This window comes from Macaca nemestrina, chromosome 1 (genome assembly GCF_043159975.1).
Source record: "Macaca nemestrina isolate mMacNem1 chromosome 1, mMacNem.hap1, whole genome shotgun sequence".
Classification (NCBI taxonomy): domain Eukaryota; kingdom Metazoa; phylum Chordata; class Mammalia; order Primates; family Cercopithecidae; genus Macaca; species Macaca nemestrina.
The window spans coordinates 112,197,019-112,216,658 of NC_092125.1; the positions used below are offsets into that span (position 1 = coordinate 112,197,019).

The window sequence follows — 19,640 nt, forward strand, 5'->3', positions numbered from 1 at the left end:
CCTCTGCCTCCTGGGTTCAAGCGATTCTCCTGCCTCAGCCTCCCGAGTAGCTGGGATTACAGGCGCCCACCACTACGCCCGGCTAATTTTTGTATTTTTATTAGAGACCAGGTTTCACCATGTTGGCCAGGCTGGTCTCGAACTCCTGACCTCAGGTGATCCGACTGCCTCGGCCTCCCAAAGTGCTGGGATTACAGGTGTGAGCCACCACGCCTGGCTGATCTATTATTAGAATTATTATCTATGCTGTTACCTAAGCCACACACCTTAGATCTGCCCTCAACTCTTCTCTACCATAATCTAATCAGTCACTACTGTTGAGTCTACCTCCTAATAAGTAGTTGTTTTTGAGACGGAGTGTTGCTCTTGTCGCCCAGTACAATGGTGCAGTATCAGCTCACTGCATCCTCTGCCTCTCGAGTTCAAGAGATTCTCCTGCCTGAGCCTCCCAAGTAGCTGGGATTACAGGCACCCACTACCACACCTGGCGAATTTTTAAATTTTTAGTAGAGATGGGGTTTCACCATGTTGGCCAGGCTGGTCTCGAACACCTGACCTCAGGTGATCCGCCCACCTCGGCCTCCCAAAGTGCTGGGATTACAGGTGTGAGCCACTGTGCCTGGCCTACCTCCTAATATGTTTTGTCCATATTTACTGCCTTAGTTTAGGTTTGGTCCTTTCTCATCTCCAGACTGGATCACTATAATAGCTTCCTAGCTGGTCTTCACCTCCATTCTTAACATCCTCCACACTACTGTCATATTTCTTTATAAAATACTTATGACTGTGATACTCCCTTGCTTAAGCCATCACTGAACTATCTTTACCTTTAGCAGCATGTCCCAGAGTTAAAAAAAAAATTTTTTTTGAGACAGAGTCTCACTCTAATAAGCAGGCTGGAATGCAGTGGTGTGATTTTGGCTCACTACAACCCCGCCTCCCAGGCTCAAGGAATCCTCCCACCTCAACCTCCAGAGTAGCTAGGACTATAGGCACACACCACCACACCCAAGTAATTCTTTTTAAATTTTTTGTAGAGATGGGTCTTGCTATATTGCCCAGGCTGGTCTTGAACTCCTGAACTCAAACTATCCACCCGCCTTGGCCTCCCAAAGTGCTGGGATTACAGGCGTGAGCTACCATGCCTGGCCTACCATTTCCCAGTTTTATATGTGTTCCTGAGATGATTTTAGATGATAGATGGGCAAACAGTTTTTAATAGTTGTGCTTTTATCTGAATTTGTAGTAGAAAAATACTGATTTTCCTTTCAGTATACATTTATGTTTAAAGTCAGTCTAAGGAAAAATAAGCAAAAACTAGTATGGGGACTATCTGCAAATATTAAAAACCATGAATACTCAAATATTTGAAGTAGGTAAATTTCTTGCTTATAGCATCAATTCCAAAATCCTTAGCATAGCAGACCCTAAACTGTATTTCCAGCTTTATTTTCCAGTCACATAGCATCAGGCAGACAGAATATCCTGCCATTCTAATATTCATTCATTCAATAAGTATCTATCAGATGTCTACCATGAGCCAGACATTGGGCTGAACTTTAGGGATTTTAGTTGTAAATAACTATCTCTGCCATAAGGATTACATTCTAATGGGAAAAACAGACAATAAGTTAGAAAGTAAACAAGGTAATTAAAGATTCTGACTGGCCTAAGTAACATGGCAAGACTCTGTCTCTACAAAAGATTTTTTTTTTTTTTTTTTTTTTTTTTTTTTGAGACGGAGTCTCGCTCTGTCACCCAGGCTGGAGTGCAGTGGCCGGATCTCAGCTCACTGCAAGCTCCGCCTCCTGGGTTTACGCCATTCTCCGGCCTCAGCCTCCCGAGTAGCTGGGACTACAGGCGCCCGCCACCTCGCCCGGCTAGTTTTTTGTATTTCTTAATAGAGACGGGGTTTCACCGTGTTAGCCAGGATGGTCTCGATCTCCTGACCTCGTGATCCGCCCGTCTCGGCCTCCCAAAGTGCTGGGATTACAGGCTTGAGCCACCGCACCCGGCCCTCTACAAAAGATTTTTTAAAAATTAGCCGCATGTAGTGGCGTGTGCCTGTAGTCCCAGATGCTCAGGAGGCTGAGGCAGGAGAATCACTTGGGCCTGGGAGATTGACCGCTGTGAGCCATAATTGCACCACTGCACTCAGCCTGGTTGACAGAGTGAGACCCTGTCTCAAAAAAAAAAAAAAAAAAAAAAAAAGATTCTGATTTAAGTTCTGTGAAGGAAATACACAGTGAAAGATAGGAGGGTACAGAAGATCCCTTTGGGTGACAGTACTATTGAGACCTTAAGAATGAGGTCGAACTCGGCTGGGCGCGGTGACTCACGCCTGTAATCCCAGCACTTTGGGAGGCCGAGGTGGGTGGATCACAAGGTAAAGAGTTCAAGATCAGCCTGGCCAATATGGTGAAACCCCGTCTCTACTAAAAAAATTTTAAAAAGCTGGGCGTGGTGGCACGTGCCTGAAGTCCCAGCTACTTGGGAGGCTGAGGCAGGAGAATCACTTGAACCCAGGAAGTGGAGGCTGCAGTGGGCCGAGATCGCGCCACTGCACTCCAGCCTAGGTGACAGAGCGAGACTCCATCTCAAAGAAAAAAAAAAAATGAGTTCGAACCCAATATGTGAAAAGCTAGAGGAGAAGAGCACCAGGAACAGAAAGCTGCGGGGAGCAGTGGCTCATGCTTGTAATCCAAGCACTTTGGAAGGCTGAGAAGGGGGGATGATCGGAAGTCAGGAGTTAGAAACCAGGCTGGCCAACATGGTGAAACCCCATATCCACTAAAAATACAAAAATTAGCTAGGTGTGGTGCCGCACGCCTGTAGTCCCAGCTACTCAGGAGGCTGAGGCAGGAGAAGACTTGAACCCGGGAGACGGAGGTTGCAGTGAGCCAAGATCGCATCACTGCACTCCAGCCTGAGCGACAGAGACTCCCGTCTTGAAAACAAAAACAAACAAACAAACAAGTTGCAAAAGCCCTGGGATGAGAAAGAGCACACCACCATTGGGCGAAAGTGCAAGGAGAGCTTCATGGGTGACGGAGAAGAATGGTGGTAGAACAGGTTGAAAACACAGAGCAGGCTATGTGAGTTAAAAATTTTATTTTAAGTGCAGCAAAAAGCCAAAGAAAGAACCAGGTGCAGGGTTACACGCCTGTAGTCCCAGCTGCTTGGGAGGCCAGAGGATCCCTTGTGCCCAGGAGTTTCGGGCCAGCCTGGGTAGTATAGCCAGACCCCTCTAACAAAAAGGGTTTTTAGGCCGGGCACCGTGGCTCATGCCTGTAATCCCAACACTCTGGGAGGCAGAGGCTGGTGGATCACCTGAGGTCAGGAGTTCAAGAGCAGCCTGGCCAACATGGTGAAATCCTATGTCTACTAAAAATACAAAAATTAGCCGGGTGTGGGGGCGGGCGCCTGTAGTCCCAGCTACTTAGGAGGCTGAGGCAGGAGAATCGCTCGAACCCCGGAGGCGGAGGTTGCAGTGAAATGAGACCACCACTGCACTCAGCCTGGGTGATAGAGCGAGACTCCGTCTCAAAACAACAAAAAGGGTTTTTAGTAGACATGTAACCAACTGATTTTTAAAATGATCACACTACCTACGTGGAGAATAAATTAGTGTCTCCTAATCGCTTTGAAATTTTATTTTTCGTTTTACTCTTTTTCACTTTTTTTTTTTTTTTTTGAGACGGATTCTCGCTCTTGTCCCCCAGACTGGAGTGCAGTGGCAAGATCTCGGCTCGCTGCAACCTCCATCTCCCAGGTTCAAGTGATTCTCTGGCCTCAGCCTCCCGAGTAGCTGGGATTACAGGCGCCCTCCACCACGCCCACATAATCAACCTCCGTCTCGGGTTCAAGCGATTCTCCTGCCTCAGCCTCCCGAGTAGCTGGGATTACAGGCAGGGAGTTTTATCTTAAAAAAAACAAAAATTGATATCGGTCTCACCAATCATATTGCAACCAGGTCTGTTAGTTTCCTGAAGAGAAATTAGGTGCTGCAGTACGTTCCAGAAGCAGCTCTTTATGCCCGTATTGCTGATCAAACTATTTTTTAAAGACGTTCCTATCATACATCACCTTGCCTCGGAACAGGGTACAGGCCTGGGATTTTTGATAGAAAAAGGTGTCTTCAGTGACCATTTCCCAGTTTGGGATGAAGAGACATAAAGAAGCCCTCTAATAAGGAAATTACGCCGGGCCTCACTGTTAATAGTACAGTATCTCTCAGCAGCTGCCGCGGTTAAGAGGAATCCACTGACCCCTGTAGTCTGCACCTCCCAACATGGCAGCATTTAGCTCGCGACCTGCTCAAGATGGCCACAGAAACACTTCCGGCATCTTTCCGAACTAGGCCCGCCCCAATTTGCGTATTTTTACCGTGCAGAGGGAGGGATTTAGAGTTAGCCTTTGATTGGTCAGCTTGACTGGCGACCTTTCCCCTCTGCGACAGTTTCCCGAGGTACCTAGTGTCTGAGCGGCACAGACGAGATCTCGATCGAAGGCGAGATGGCGGACGTGCTAGATCTTCACGAGGCCGGGGGCGAAGATTTCGCCATGGATGAGGATGGGGACGGTGAGGACAGTGGAGGCGGCCGGGCGTAGCGGGGAAGGTGTGAGAGAAGGCTATAATAGGAAAATTTACTCTCTTTTCTCCCGGGTCGTGAGGATGGGAATCGGGGAACCGGGTCTTGGATGGATTAGAGATTCCGCCCCCTTTGGGAGAAGGGAGGGCGTGACCGGGAAGGCACTGAGACTGGAGGCGGTTTGGGTCGGCTTGCAGACAGTGTCTTGGGAAAGAAACGATCGTTACAAATGACTGTCATGGTTACTTACTCTTTTATCTTCTGGGGCTCCAGAGAGCATTCACAAACTGAAAGAAAAAGCGAAGAAACGGAAGGGTCGCGGCTTTGGCTCCGGTGAGTGTGGGGAGAATGGGGTAGAGTGGCCTAGTAGGGCAGGAGCCCCGGGTTTTGGAGTCCCCACCCAACTCATAGGAACAATGGGAGAAAGGGGGAGTTTTCGGTGATCTCGTGTGTGTCCCTTATAGAAGAGGGGTCCCGAGCGCGGATGCGTGAGGATTATGACAGCGTGGAGCAGGATGGCGATGAACCCGGACCACAACGCTGTGAGTAATAATGGAACCTGTGAGGTATCCGTGCCTGTGGTAGTAGTTAGAAAGCGATAAAATAGTTAAGCAGTAGGAGTGGGTTCAGAGATAGCTTAAACAATCTGAGTCCACACTCACTCTACTCCCGTGAGCCTGCTTGAAGCGTTTCTCTCATGTACTCATACAACTTCCCCCCGTCCCCCAACAGCTGTTGAAGGCTGGATTCTTTTTGTCACTGGAGTCCATGAGGAAGCCACTGAAGAAGACATACACGACAAATTCGCAGAATATGGGGAAATTAAAAACATTCACCTCAACCTCGACAGGCGAACAGGATATCTGAAGGTATCCTAAGTGACACTTTATTGCCTCCTTTCTTTCATAACCCTTAGACAGCATTGGTAGTTCTGTGTTTGCTGTGGTTGGCCAAGAGCAAAGTTAAAATAAAATGACATTTAAAACATGGATATGTTTTGTCAGACACGCCAAAGAGACAGACATGTTGTATATATACAGAGATATATGATGTACATTCATTGCTTAAATTTTATAGATTTTTCTGAGTTTAGATTTGAGGAAAAAGGTACTCAGTGATGCTTGGGGAAATAGGAGGGTTTTCATATCTGTCTTTTTACTTTCCCCAGGGGTATACTCTAGTTGAGTATGAAACATACAAGGAGGCCCAGGCTGCTATGGAGGGACTCAATGGCCAGGATTTGATGGGACAGCCCATCAGCGTTGACTGGTGTTTTGTTCGGGGTCCACCAAAAGGCAAGAGGAGGTAAAATGAAGAGGGCAAACACTGGGTGAAGGGAATATGAACAAAACAGAATGAGGAGGCAGTATTATGTCCCTCTGATGGACTCTTCTCCCTGCTGCTTTTTCCCTAGAGGAGGCCGAAGACGCAGCAGAAGTCCAGACCGGAGACGTCGCTGACAGGTCCTCTGTTGTCCAGGTGTTCTCTTCAAGATTCCATTTGACCATGCAGCCTTGGACAAATAGGACTGGGGTGGAACTTGCTGTGTTTATATTTAATCTCTTACCCTATATGCATACTATTTGAGTTGCGAATAAATGTTCCATTTTTGTTTTCTACATTTAATATTACTTTCCTATCATAAAATTGAAAGTTCTAAAGCATAGTAAGGCTGTATGGATCATTGTGAAGATAATTCTAGGGACTGAACTCTATTTCTTTTTTTTTTGAGATAGAGTCTTGCTGTGTTCCCCAGGCTGGAGTGCAGCTGCGTGATGATAGCTCACTGCAGCTTCAAACTCCTGGGCTCAAGCCATCCTTCTGCCTCACCCTCCCTAGTAGTTGGGATTACAGGCACATGCCAGCATGCCCGGCTAAATTTTTAATATTTTTGTAGAGATGGGGTCTTGCTGTGTTGCCTGGGTTGGTTATGTGAATTTCTATACTAGATACAGTCTCAAGTTTCAGGTAGGGTTTAAAGTAGACACTGGTCAGTATTTCTTTTTTGGGGGAACTAGGAGAGCAGGAGTAGAAGTGAGATGTTAAGATCTTATGGTATTAAAGACTTATTATTTTGTTCCTATATACTCTGTTAGGATCAGATAGATGTTATAGAAATGTCTTTTGTTTCTCCTGCACTTCTTGATGTCACAGTTTTTTGTACTTCCTGCTGTCTAAGGGCATGAATCTCCTGTTGGAGCATTCTCCCAGACCCTTCGTTAGAAGAGTCTATACTAAGTTCTTGGTGCCCTCTTTGGCAGCCAAGGGTGAAGGCCCCATAGAGGAGAGGATCCAAAGGAGCATTGAGGAGGCCAAAAAGGAAAAGGATGTGGCTCAGGCTGGGAGGGACTTCAGTTAGCATGGTGGGGGAGAACCAGTACCACAGACCCAGTAGGTAATAAGGTGTCCAGCAGAGGATGAAGGTCAGCAAGATAAGCAGGGCCAGTCTCAGGGCCCGGAGACGAACACGGGGACAATTGTCAAAGGAGCGGCAGAGGGCAAATTCAGCAGCAGGGGCTAGGAATTTAGAAAATATACTGTAATTCAGAGTCTAAGCTTCTGAACTGAGTGTAGGGTGAACTGATGGAGGGGCATAGCTAGTGACACAGAGCTTGCCTCCTACAAGGAGGAGAATGCTGCAAACCCTTTTCCCCTTCCCATCCTAGGACTATATGATCTCTTACCCCCAGGGATTATGATAGAAATGTGAAGCCACCCAGTCTACTTTAAGACTTGATGGTGTTCAAGAATAAATAATACTGATTGCCTCCCTAGTCCTTGTCCAGCTAACTCAGCTGTTTATAATTGAAAGGATTCAACAAAATTAGCATCAGGTGCTAGACATGGTTAGGATCTCACCACAGTTGAGTGACTGGTAGATAGCTATTAGGTAGGTGGATAAATGATGCTAGAGGCAACAGGTCTAGGGTTAAGGATTAAGGCCTGGGAATTGGAGTCTCACCATGGCTCCCCTTCCTTGTCTGAGGGCTGGACACACTGAGGACAATGTGGCTATAGTAGATGGCCATGGCAGTCAGTGGCAGCAGAAAGAGGCAGCGGAAGGTGAAGAGGTTATAGGTGGTCTCTTGCCATCGAGCCTTGAAGCTGCCTTTGGTGACACACTGAGTGAAAGGGACTGGGCCAGCTCGGTGGACAGTATGGAACAGGAACAGCTGGAGTGGAGTTCAGGACTATTAGAACTGGTTCCCCTCACCACCCAGCCTACCCACCTATGTCATACTGTCTCCTCCCAATTCATCCTTAATTCCAAGTGAAGCAGCACAGTGCTGAAAACAGTTCATCCATGGTGCCATGTTAAAGAGGTTGGAAATATGTCTTGAAAATCCTGCCTTCCTTTTAGGCTTGAATATGATGCTGAGCAGTGAGTTTGTTAAATCTTGGAACTTAAAACAATCCCACCTTCTCAAGTACTATTCTAACACTGCGCTTTATAAGGGATGATATTTCTACCACCTCACTCATATTTTTAGCTGAAATGATTTTCCTGGTATGTCTGTTATTTTGTGGAAAAAGAAAAACTGTGTAAAATAGGTGCTGCCAAAATTCCAGGCCATTTTGCAGTGACTCTGAAGTGACCTTTAGTAGTAATAGTCTTATGTGCAGTAACTATAATGGTAAAGAATGTTAAATAATAAAATTTAACATTTTCCAAATGCTGTTGGGCTGCCCCTCCCCCTTTTTGTTAAATTGCTGGGTTTTCCAACTGAATCAGTAAAAACTAGTTCCGTTTAGAACTACAAGGTTAAAGTGCCTGGGTTCCAGTAATGCAGATTGTCACTATTAATTTGATAAAAGGTAAGCTCAGTAGGTATCAGATTCCTAGATACAAGGCATTTGGGACAGTGATTTTAGCAGACATGAGGGACATTTAGGAAAGATGAATAGTTTCAGCATAAGACAGAATTTTGAGAACTGTTTGGAGTTACGATCAGGCTACTCTGAGCTAGTTGGAAAATGTTCTTTCCTCTTCCCATCTCTTGCATTCATATATTTATAATTTGTTTTTGTTTTTGTGCTATGCCTAAGAAGTACGTGAGAATCGTGAGGAGTATAAAAATAGTCAAAGCTGGCTGGGCGCGGTGGCTCATGCCTGTAATCCCAGCACTTTGGGAGGCTGAGGTGGGCTGATCACGAGGTCAGGAGATCGAGACCATCCTGGCTAATACAGTGAAACCCTGTCTGTACTAAAGATACAAAAAATTAGCCGGGCGTGGTGGCAGGTGCCTGTCGTCCTAGCTGCTGGGGAACTCCAGGAGGCTGAGGCAGGAGAATGGCGTGAACCCACGAGGCGGAGCTTGCAGTGAGCTGAGATTGTGCCATTGTACTCCAGCCTGGGTGACAGAGCGAGACTCTCTCCAAAAAAAAAAAAAAAAGTCAAAGCCTACAAAAATAAGTAATTTCTAACCACCCCAATAGTACCCCTAAGGACTCCTAAGCCCTTACCACACTAACGTGACATTAAATTTTTTATTTTATTAACACTAATATTTTAACTACAATTACAGCATATGGGCAAGGCAGAATTTACCCACAAGGATACTAATTTGGAACCAAAAAATTTCACCTTTTGCACAAGTATCATGCGTGTCACAATCAGTTTGCCATTGAAACAAATAGAGATTGCAAATATTGTCAGATTGTCAGGCTATAAGAAAGGATGAAATTCATTTCCCATTGCATCATCTTGTGGCCCATGGATTTCAAGTGCCTTAGCCAAAATCATATAGCTAGTTAGCAGTAGAGCCCGAGACTCAGAAAAAAAACAGAGTAAAACAGGCAAACTGAAACAAAAAGTCTTCTAATTCCCAGTCCACATGTAAAATTTGCTTTATGTAAACAAACCTAATTGTAAATGGCACTGTAGCAACAGGCTTCTTTTTAACACTTGGATTGGTAAAGGTCTTGTTTGCAACATATTAGAAGTATTATTTTTCTCTTTTTATCCCCCCCGACAGAGTCTGGCTCTGTCGCCCACGCCAGAGTGCAGTGCAGTCTTGGCTCACTGCAGCCTCCACCTCCCAGGTTCAAGAAATTCTCGTGCCTCAGCCTCCTGAATAGTTGAGATTACAGGTGCTCACCACTACACCGGGCTAATTTTTGTATTTTTAGTAAAGATGGGGTTTCATCATGTTGGCCAGGTTGGTCTTGAACTCCTGACCTTAAGTGATCCACCCGCCTTGGCCTTCCAAAATGCTGGGATTACAGGCTTGAGCCACCAGGCCTTTCTTTGTTCTTAGGAGTATAGTCAGACTAACTTCTAGTAGTTATATTTCTAATAATTGAGGATGTAAGTAAGGATCAAATCTTAAATCAGTATAATATATTATCATTCCAGAAACAAATCCTAGACCCTTCTTGGCCTCCTTCTAGACATAATTCTAATCCTACAGTCTCGGAGATGCTGCTCTATCCTGCCCCCCAACCCCATGATAGTGATAGTGGTGTTTGCCTTGAAGGAATTGCTTTGTATTTAGCTTTTTTCCCCACCTAGATTTCTAGTTCCTTTTCAGTATTGGATTTGCTTTGAGATTTGATTAACCTAGTACTCAGGTTCAGATGCTCGCCTCTTTCCAATTTTAACGCTCATTCAACAATAAAGTCAGTAAAAAACACAAATTTGGTTATGTCACTCTCTTTACTTTAGTGTCTCTCCACTGCACTCAGGATAAAGTACAATTTTATTATTTGTGATCTGGCTGGCTCTTCCCCTCTCAGCTCATTACTCACCATTAACTAGTCCTCAGCTTTAGCAGCATTGGCATTGAGATCCTCTATCCTCCATCTTCCCTAGTATTTCTCCTATTTTAATTGGTCTAACACCTATCTGTGAAGAATCAAACGTTAACATCTGGAAAGCTGTTCCTGACTGCACAGCTGTGTCAGACACCCCTCTCTGCTCCCCACCCCCATTGTCTTCTTTAGCTCCTTTAGCATAACACTTTTGAATACACTATATTGTAAGTGCCTAATTTCTTTGTTTCCTGCGCTAGTCAATACATTTCCTGAAGGCAGAATTTTGCTGCCCTATCCTTAGCAAAATTTGAGTGGCCCTGGAGATGCATATTACTTTTGAATGGATAAATGAGTGTACCACAAAGTTTTACCCAAACCACTGACTTCACTCTCTTCATAGACCCCCATGTATGTTTTTCTGTTTTTCTTCCCTGCCCCAATCTGAAGGAGGTGAGATTGGGAGGATGCAAAGATGCAGAAGCCAAGTGTAGTAAAACAGATCTAATGGAAGAGGCACAAATAGAGGATACTGCTTATAAAAGGCAGGCTCTTAACAGATGTAAATTAACATGCAAATAATCTTACAGAAGAGAGCAGAGGTAGCCGGGCAGGGTGCCTCACGCCTGTAATCTCAGCACTTTCGGAGGCTGAGGCGGGCGGATCACGAGGTCAGGAGATGGAGATCACCTGGCCAACATGGTGAAACCTCGCCTCTACTAAAAATACAAAAATTAGCCGGGCGTGGTAGCGGGCGCCTGTAGCTTCTCGGGAGGCTGAGGCAGAAGACTTGCTTGAACCGGGGAGGCGGAGGTTGCAGTGAGCCGGCAAAAAAAAAAAAAAAAAAAAAAAAAAAAAAAAAAGAAGGCAGGGGCTTACTCCCCGAGAATTAATGGCTAATGGCCCCCGAGCGCACCCTTTAACTCATGCTAGAGACCCAATCCCTGTCCTGCCCGGTCCTGAGTCCTAGGTCACTCACCTGGGGCAAGGCAAGCAGGAAACTAAGTCCCCAGGCTGCCCCCAGAAGTTTCCTTACACCTGAACGGGATCCAAGCGGGTTGAGTACTGCTGCCTGGCGGTCCAGTCCAATGACCACAGGCAGGAAAGCTGCAGAATACATGGCCATTAGTTTCAGGAACATGAGTGTCCGACATGCGATGTCCCCGGCCAGCCATTGAACAGTGATATTCCAGGTGGCATCTAGGGGCATAACCACAAAAGTGACTAGTAAGTCGGCAGCTGCTAAATGGGCGAAGAGTGTCCTGACCGGAGAGGGGCGGAGCTGGCTGGGTTGCGGCCGTGTCACTGACCACAGGACGGCCAGGTTCCCTCCAGCCGAAGAAACAAACAGCACAATGGTCACTCCCACTCGGACCTTGGCTGCTGCCGAGAAGGTGGGCAGCTCTGAGCCCTCCACCGCCACTCCCGATGCAGCCCAGGCCTCCTCCCCCGCTGCTGACCCCCAAGGGGTGCCGTTGCCTGCAGACATGGTGGCCTGGAGAGAAACTGAGGAGGAGGCAGTGTGGGTATGAAGCGCTTAGCTTTGGCCATTGATTCTTCGCCCACCTTTTCAGGATCTGGAGCTGATTTTTGCGAATTTCGTTCACTAAAGCCTCTGCTTCTGGAGACTCTCCGTCTGTTCTGGAGGAGGTCACTTGTCCAACTGTCAAGGTTCTGCAGGGAACGAAGATCTGGTATCAGTCACGCTCCTTTTTTCCTTGGAAAGACCAGCCTGGGCTTCCGGTCTCTACTGCCCTAGACCTCTTTAGCCCTTACAGCCCTGGATTCAGTCGGAGCCTGAGTGCATGTGTATTTGGGATGTTCTGCCGGGCGCACACCTATTCCGGCCTCCAAGGCGTGGAGTTCACTGCGGCGCTTTCTCGCCCCGCCCCGACCCCTGCAGGCCCCGCCCTTGGTCCTGAATATTTAAAGAAGAATGTGCCGCTGGAGGCGTGCTAGGGAGTGGTGATCGTCTGATAAGGAGACCCTCGGACAGAGACACACACAATAATACGCAGATGTAGGCTCAAAAGACACGCGTTTCGCGTCCTGAAATTCCGCTTGGAGGGCCAGCTCCACTCGCTTTCTTTTCTGATATTGTTTGTCCCTCGCGAGGCACCGTTGGGTCGCGCAGGAGGCGTGACTAGGGGCGGGAAGTGGGGCGGGAGCGGGGCCGCGGAGCCTGGGCTACCGCTGTCATGGACGCCTGGGTCCGCTTCAGTGCTCAGAGCCAAGCCCGGGAGCGGCTATGTAGGTGCGACCCGAATAGGAATGGGGGTGGGGCGGGGGAGGGATGGGCAAAGGAAGACTCTAGTGAGGCGAAGTCAGTTCAGGCTATAGGGGGGTCAAGAAGGGTCAACTCTGGCTACGGGGGCCCGAACGGACCGTGAGGTGCAGATTTGAGCCGCTGTTGAGGAGATGATTCCTTTCCGCTCGCGGAAGAGATGGGGAAACTGAGGCATGAGTGGGTCAGCGGGGAGGCCACTCAGGGTTGCTGTGTCCACATAAGACCGACAGTGTTCTCACTGAGCGGTGATGGAATGAGGAGCATTCACCCCACGGTGGATAGCCCTGTACTCTGCCCCCAGAGCTGAGGAGGCACTCCCAGTTTCCATGTCCCCACACCGTGCTGTCATTCGGGAACTCCTCTGCGTCCGTCCTGGCGTTTGGTCTCCATTCAGCTAGAGGGCCTTGAAATCTCTTAGTTCACCTATTCTGAGGAATAAAATGCCCTCCAACTGTCTGCCTCCCCTCATCGATCACATACATGCTCACGCTGATGTGCTTGTGATGGACCCCTGCGGCCTGCACTGGCCCCTTCAGGCCTCATCATTGTCAAATCTCTTATTTGCTCAGCATTCAATAGTGCTCCCCACCCCTTTCTAGACTCTTTTTTCTCCTTATGCCTTTTCCTTCCTCTGACCTGGAGAAATGGTGAGATATGGGCATGGAGGAGGAAGGGGAGTGGTCTCAAACTGGGAAAGGGGGAAGTCTGTGCCTTTTGGAGGATAATTTTGAGCGGAAGGTAAGGGAGGTCTCCACCTTACCTTGCCTGCCCTCTCCTCTAGGGCCGCCCAGTATGCTTGCTCTCTTCTTGGCCATGCGCTGCAAAGGCATGGAGCCAGTCCTGAGTTACAGAAACAGATTCGACAGCTGGAGGGCCACCTGAGCCTTGGAAGAAAGCGTAAGTAACTCTGTCTTTCCTTTTATCCCCCAACCCTTCCTCCATCCCCAGCTCTCCTTCCTTGGTCCCTCCTTCCTGTACCCTCTCTGCCTGTTCTTTCTCATTTGGCTCTGCACTTACCCTCTGCATGTGTCAAGTTGAGATAAGAGAGCAGGGGTACGGAAGTAATTAGGACTGGAGAGAATGGGGCAAGTTTGAGAAAACTAAACTGGCACAAAAATTAAATTTGAAATTGAAAAATGAAGTGTTTCTGCTCTTTATCTTTTATTTTTTTTGAGACAGAGTCTCTCGTCCAGGTTGGAGTGCAGTGGCCCAATCTCGGCTCACTGCAACGTCTGCCTCCAGGTTCAGGCAATTCTCCTGTCTCAGCCTCCTGAGCAGCTGGGACTACAGGTGCCCACCACCATGCCAGGCTAATTTTTGTATTTTTAGTGGAAATGGGGTTTCACCATGTTGGCCAGGCTGGTCTCAAACTCCTGACCTCAGGTGATGCAGCCACCTCGGCCTCCCAAAGTGCTGAAATTACAGGCTTGAGCCACCGCGTCCAGCCTGTTTCTGCGCTTCAAAAAAATTGCTTATTATTATTGCTCAACTTTTGCCTTCTTGCTTTCTCTGTTTCTGTTTCTTGCTATCTGCCTCTCTACTTACAAATCCTTGCTTTCCCTTTCTAATCTCCACAAGTTCTACGCCTGGGTAACTCAGCAGATGCCCTTGAGTCAGCCAAAAGAGCTGTTCACCTATCAGATGTTGTCCTGAGATTCTGCATCACTGTTAGTCACCTCAATCGAGCCTTGTACTTTGCCTGTGACAATGTCCTGTGGGCTGGAAAGTCTGGACTGGCTCCCCGTGTGGATCAGGAGAAGTGGGCCCAGCGTTCATTCAGGTTTGATATCCTTTTCTCCTTCAAGACTTTTTTTTTTTTTTTGTAGTCTGTATATTGCATAGCTTGTCTTATATGAGGGAAAGATCTCTTAGGATCTTTCCACTTAAGTCTTGATCAGTCACTTGGCTTCCAGTCTTCAGTTAGATCTTAAACTATTGGAGAATATCAAATGGGGGGAGATGGAAGACAGATGATCTTCCATAATGAATGACTAATATTGTGCAAGGTAAGATATTATATCACTTTAATTGTGCTTCTATACCACAGGTTATTCCCCCTCACTACCTGCTTACTCATTCATTCCAAAAATATTTATTAGATGCTTACTGTGGGGCAGGGGATAAAGCAAAGAGCTAAACAGGTAATGTGCCTATGTGCCTGCTCCCATGAAACTTCCAGTTTAGTGGGGGAGTTAGATACTACAATGAATAACTTCTCATATATATTTGTGGGAAAGTATGCGGTATTATGAAAGAATATCACAAGGTGAGCTAATTTAGATTGAAAAATCGGGAAAAAACTCTTTGAGAAAGCAATATTTTAGTTCAGACCTGATGTCTGAGTAGGAGGAGTTAGACAAAGCCAACAGTAGCAGAAAAGACATTTCCAAACAGAGAAAATAGCACATTCTAAGTAAGGCTTTGAACTAAGACTTCAGGAAATTAGAGAAATAGAAAGCCAGTGTGACTGACAGTATTGAGTCCATCAGTTCAAATTTGAGAGGTAGACAGGCACCAGACCTTTCATACAGGGCCTTTTAGTTAATGCTTGTTTTATTTTATCCTACAATGGAACATTATTGAAGGATTCTGAGCAGGGAAATGACAAGATTCAAATTGTGTTTAAAGGACATCTCTTTCTGAGATGTTGAAAATGGATTGCAGGCCAGGCGCAATGGCTCACACCTGTAATCCCAGCACTTTGGGAAGCCGAGGTTGGGGGATCACGAGGTCAGGAGTTCAAGACCAGCCTGGCCAACATGGCAAAACCCCGTCTGTACTAAAATTACAAAAATTACCCAGATGTGGCGGCGGGCAGCTGTAATCCCAGCTACTCGGGAGGCTGATGCAGGAGACTTGCTTGGACCCGGGAGGCAGAGGTTGCAGTGAGCTGTGATCGTGCTATTGCACTCCAGCCTAGGTGACAAAAGCAAGACTCCATCTCAAAAAAAAAAAAAAAAAAGAAAGAAAAGAAAATTGATTGCAATGGGACAAGAGAGGAGGAGATGCCCTAATATGAGCAAGAGATGACCTTGGCTTGGACAAAGGAGGTAGCTGACAATGAAGGTAGAGAGAAATACGATGTGGGAGTAAAATTCCCTAACATACTATCTGTATTTGTTTTTTGTTTTCCTATGATTGTACTTTTTCGTTATATTAACCTTGCTTTTCCCTTCATCTTTCTCAGTGATTTACAACTATAACATGGCTTATGATGTATGAGGGGTGGGAGCAGAGGCATGGCTGGAGCAGTATGGAAAAGCAACTCCCTAAAGGAGTCTATATGTTATATTTATTCATTTCATCCAACAGATACTTACTGAGCTCTTACCGTAGGCATCAGTCTACATACAGGGGTACAGTGGTTAAAGACAAACAAGGCCTCTGCTCCTCTGGAACTTACCTTGTAATGGGATGAGATAAACATAAATAAACAATAAATTAAAATATCATACTGGCAAGTGTTATGCAGGAAATTAAAACAGGGTTATGGAGTAGAGAGTAACTAATTCAGTGCTTTAGATTTAGGGATAAGGGAAGGCCTCTCCGAAGAGGTGATATTTAAGCTCATACCTGAAAAGCAAGAAAGAACTAGCTATGTGAGGATTTTGGAGGGAGAATATTCCAGGTAGAGGGAATAGGTAGTGCAAAGGTCCTAAGGCAAGAACAAGCATGATGAAATTAAAATGTATAAAGAAACCAACATGGTTAGAGCATAATGATTGAGGGAAAGAATGATACAAGGTAAAGTTAGAGGGGTAGGGACCAGATGCTGAGTCCTGTAAGCCTCTCTAAGGTATTTATATTTTATTATGAATGTGATAGGAAGAAAACCATGACGAGCTGTGTTTTTTTGTTTGTTTGTTTATTTGTTTTTCTTTTTTTTTTTTTTTGAGATGGAGTCTTGTTCTGTTGCCCAGGCTGGAGTGCAATGGTGCAATCTCAGCTCACTGCAACCTCCACCTCCCACGTTCAAGCAATTCTCCTGCCTCAGCCTCCTGAGTAGCTGGGATTACAGGCACGTGCCACCATGCCCGGCTAATGTTTGTATTTTTGGTAGAGACAGGGTTTCACCACGTTGGTCAGGCTGGTCTGGAACTCCTGACCTCATGGTCCGCCTGCCTCGGCCTCCCAAAGTGCTGGAATTATAGGCATGAGCCACCGCGCCTGGCCAACCATGGAGCGTTTTAAGAAGGGAAGTAATGATGTGATTTATGTTTATGCTAGCTACTATATGAAAATAGATTGTTGGGGGTGGGGCAAGAATGGCCACAGTGAGACCAGTTAAAACACTAAAGCAGAAGTCCAGATAAGAGATGTTAGTGGCTTAGAGTATGGCGGTGGGGTGTGATAGAGAGATGTGGTTGGATTCAGGATATACTTTGAAGGTAGATGAAGTTATTGAGTACAGACCACCATTGTCAGATTGGATTGCAAATAAAAAACATGGATTTTTTTACTAAAGAAATTTATAATTTAACACATTTGGCAATTACTTAAACCTCTGGGCCACTTTTTTTTTTTTTTTAAAGAAATAGGGATTGGATTTAGATCACCTTTAATATGTCTGAGTCTCTGAAACAACTGAAATTTGTTCTTTCAAAACAAGTTTGCCTTGTTATAGGTCAAGTAGAGAGAGTGTGTGTGTGTGTGAGTGTGTGTGTGTGTGTGTTGCCAAGTGGAAAATGAAGTTTGAGGTTGACCTTGGAAGATTTCATGATGCTCATGAAGTTTAAAACAGGATCTTAAGGTGCACATAAACATGTACTAGTTATAGAATGGTGGGAGGACTTTGTTTCTTCATTTTTATTGGGACATAATTGACAAATATAAATTATATATATTTAAGGAGTTATAGCTCGATGTTTGTACATGTATGTTATGACGTGATCACCACAGTCAAGCTAATTAACATATCCATCACCTCACATAATTACCTTTTTTCTTTTATGGTAAGAACACTTAAGATCTACCCTCCTGGCAAATTTCAAGTATACAATACAGTATTGTTAACTATGGTCACAATGTTGTACATTAGATCTCCAGAACTTATTCATCTTGCATAACTGAAACTTGTACACTTTGACCAATATCTTCCCATTTCCCCCACTCCCCAACCCCTGGCAGCCCCCATTCTATTCTGTGCCTCTATGAGTTAGCCCTTTTTTTTTCGATACAGAATCTTTCTTTGTTGCCCAGGCTGAAGTGCAGTGGTGAGATCTTGGCTCACTGTAATCTCTGCTTCCTGGGTTCAAGCAATTCTCATGCCTCAGCCTCCCGAGTAACTGGGATTACAGGCGCTGGCCACCACACCTGGCCAATTTTTGTATTTTTATTAGGGACCGGGTTTTGCCATGTTGACCAGGCTGGTCTCAAACTCCCGACCTCAGGTAATCCACCTGCATCGGCCTCCCAAAGTGCTGGGATTACAGGCATGAGCCACCACGCCCGGCCTTATTTTAGCTTCCACCTATAAGTGAGATTATGCAGTATTTGTCTTTCTGTGTCTGGCTTATTTTGCTTAGCATAGTGTCCTCAAGGGAGGACATTTCTGATAGGGGTAATAGCATTCACTTTACTTCTGATGATCTAATGTGTAATCTCTTTGTGCTACAGGAAAAGAAAATGTGAAAATGTGATGTTGGATATGTTAAGTAGGTATCCATGCCCTTACTGACCCTTTTGCTCTGTGTATCAGGTACTATTTGTTTTCCCTCATCATGAATTTGAGCCGTGATGCTTATGAGATTCGCCTACTGATGGAGCAAGAGTCTTCAGCTTGTAGCCGGCGACTGAAAGGTTCTGGAGGAGGAGTCCCCGGAGGAAGTGAAACTGGGGGACTTGGGGGACCAGGGACTCCAGGAGGAGGTCTGCCCCAGTTGGCTCTGAAACTTCGGCTGCAAGTCCTGCTCCTGGCTCGAGTCCTTAGAGGTCATCCCCCACTTCTGCTAGATGTGGTCAGAAATGCCTGTGATCTCTTCATTCCACTGGACAAACTAGGCCTCTGGCGCTGTGGCCCTGGGATTGTGGGGCTTTGTGGCCTTGTGTCCTCCATCCTGTCTATTCTCACCCTAATCTATCCCTGGCTACGACTCAAGCCCTGACCTTCTGGTACAGGATAAGGAGGGGACCTGAATTGGTGAGATGGAATCTTAGATCGTCCCCCATGTACCAGCCTCATTCGAATTCTACTCTTTGGTTAAAGTTAGAAATTCAGAGATTTAGGGGTGGAGGAAGAGCTTTGGGGAAGATGAGGTAAGGAAAGGTGACTCGTGAAGTTAATAGGATGTCTCTAATTTCTAGATGTGCCTGAGCTTCTGTTCTTTTCCTCTGTCTTTGTCTGTGTCTCTCTTGAATGTATTTACTTTCTGTCTGTTAAGTCTATTTAAGGTTCTGTGTCTATGCATCTCTCTCTGTCTTTCTTTTTTTAACCTTCTCATTCTTCTATCCAGGGATTTAATCAGCAGAATTACTTTTTGGTAGGGGAGGTATAAGGTTTGGTCTGTAAGGTTCTAACTGCCTTCTTTTTTCTCACAGAGGTGGCTTATGGCAGATTTTTCCTCCTTGAAACTCCAAACATAATTTTTAATACTATGTGCCAGTGGACTCTTCCCTCATATCTCTGCACCACAAGTGGTTGGATGTTTCCTCTTCCTCCCTCATGTCTACCTCACCAGCCTCGCTCATGATTTGGCCCTTATCCTTCCTTGTACACATACCTTCAGATTTCTGCTTACACTTTGATTTCAGAGCTTTATTCCCTAGTCTGTTCCCTAGTGTAGCATCTTGCTGTAAATCTTGTACAATGATTCTGTGTAAATAGCTGTGGCCTATGCCAATAATGAAGAGCAAGCCTTTCAGGTAAGCAAATTAAAGTTCAGTTTGCTCATCAACATTTAGTCTGGTCCCTCATTTTTTGGTCATTTGAGGCCCCTATTCCTGTCACTGTGGTTTGGGTTTTTCTTGGGATTAGCCACTAATGTCACCCACATTATTTTTATTGAGCACCT

The 19,640-nt window shown here is 45.9% G+C and overlaps 3 protein-coding genes across 6 annotated transcripts; 2 read left to right on the forward strand and 1 right to left on the reverse strand.

Moving 5' to 3' along the window:
- The first annotated feature begins 4,424 nt into the window (after positions 1-4,424).
- On the forward strand, positions 4,425-6,213 carry LOC105479043 (RNA binding motif protein 8A). 2 transcript variants are annotated; one of them, XM_011736842.3, is made up of 6 exons: positions 4,425-4,582; positions 4,866-4,925; positions 5,057-5,134; positions 5,325-5,461; positions 5,761-5,897; positions 6,007-6,213. In XM_011736842.3, the coding sequence occupies exons 1-6, from the start codon at positions 4,516-4,518 to the stop codon at positions 6,050-6,052; spliced, it is 525 nt and encodes a 174-aa protein (XP_011735144.1). In that variant the 5' UTR covers positions 4,425-4,515; the 3' UTR covers positions 6,053-6,213. The 2 variants fall into 2 exon arrangements, with proteins under 2 accessions (XP_011735144.1, XP_011735145.1); XM_011736843.3 differs by having other exon boundaries at positions 5,060-5,134.
- GNRHR2 (gonadotropin releasing hormone receptor 2) lies at positions 5,558-12,252 on the reverse strand. The gene is made up of 3 exons (XM_011736840.3): positions 11,323-12,252; positions 7,555-7,765; positions 5,558-7,109 (listed from the first exon to the last, which is right to left on the reverse strand). The coding sequence occupies exons 1-3, from the start codon at positions 11,830-11,832 to the stop codon at positions 6,691-6,693; spliced, it is 1,140 nt and encodes a 379-aa protein (XP_011735142.2). The 5' UTR covers positions 11,833-12,252; the 3' UTR covers positions 5,558-6,690.
- Positions 12,253-12,483: 231 nt separating this feature from the next.
- On the forward strand, positions 12,484-19,523 carry LOC105479041 (peroxisomal biogenesis factor 11 beta). Of its 3 annotated transcripts, none has more exons than XM_011736838.2 (4): positions 12,484-12,597; positions 13,412-13,527; positions 14,209-14,410; positions 18,329-19,523. In XM_011736838.2, exons 1-4 carry the CDS (start codon positions 12,542-12,544, stop codon positions 18,732-18,734), a joined length of 780 nt encoding a protein of 259 aa, XP_011735140.1. In that variant the 5' UTR covers positions 12,484-12,541; the 3' UTR covers positions 18,735-19,523. The 3 variants fall into 3 exon arrangements, with proteins under 3 accessions (XP_011735140.1, XP_011735141.1, XP_070926183.1); XM_011736839.2 differs by having other exon boundaries at positions 12,508-12,593; XM_071070082.1 differs by lacking the exon at positions 12,484-12,597 and adding an exon at positions 12,700-12,801.
- Positions 19,524-19,640: the final 117 nt, after the last annotated feature.

Coding starts and splice junctions, on each gene's coding strand:
- LOC105479043 (XM_011736842.3), top strand. CDS start 4,516: ATGGCGGACGTGCTAGATCTTCACGAGGCCGGGGGCGAAGATTTCGCC. Junction 4,926..5,056: donor GGGTCGCGGCTTTGGCTCCG/GTGAGTGTGGGG, acceptor TGTCCCTTATAG/AAGAGGGGTCCCGAGCGCGG. Junction 5,462..5,760: donor GGCGAACAGGATATCTGAAG/GTATCCTAAGTG, acceptor TACTTTCCCCAG/GGGTATACTCTAGTTGAGTA.
- GNRHR2 (XM_011736840.3), bottom strand. CDS start 11,832: ATGTCTGCAGGCAACGGCACCCCTTGGGGGTCAGCAGCGGGGGAGGAG. Junction 7,766..11,322: donor TCCTGCTTGCCTTGCCCCAG/GTGAGTGACCTA, acceptor ACTCCACTCCAG/CTGTTCCTGTTCCATACTGT. Junction 7,110..7,554: donor GACAAGGAAGGGGAGCCATG/GTGAGACTCCAA, acceptor CTAAATTCCTAG/CCCCTGCTGCTGAATTTGCC.
- LOC105479041 (XM_011736838.2), top strand. CDS start 12,542: ATGGACGCCTGGGTCCGCTTCAGTGCTCAGAGCCAAGCCCGGGAGCGG. Junction 12,598..13,411: donor GCCCGGGAGCGGCTATGTAG/GTGCGACCCGAA, acceptor CCTCTCCTCTAG/GGCCGCCCAGTATGCTTGCT. Junction 13,528..14,208: donor CCTGAGCCTTGGAAGAAAGC/GTAAGTAACTCT, acceptor AATCTCCACAAG/TTCTACGCCTGGGTAACTCA.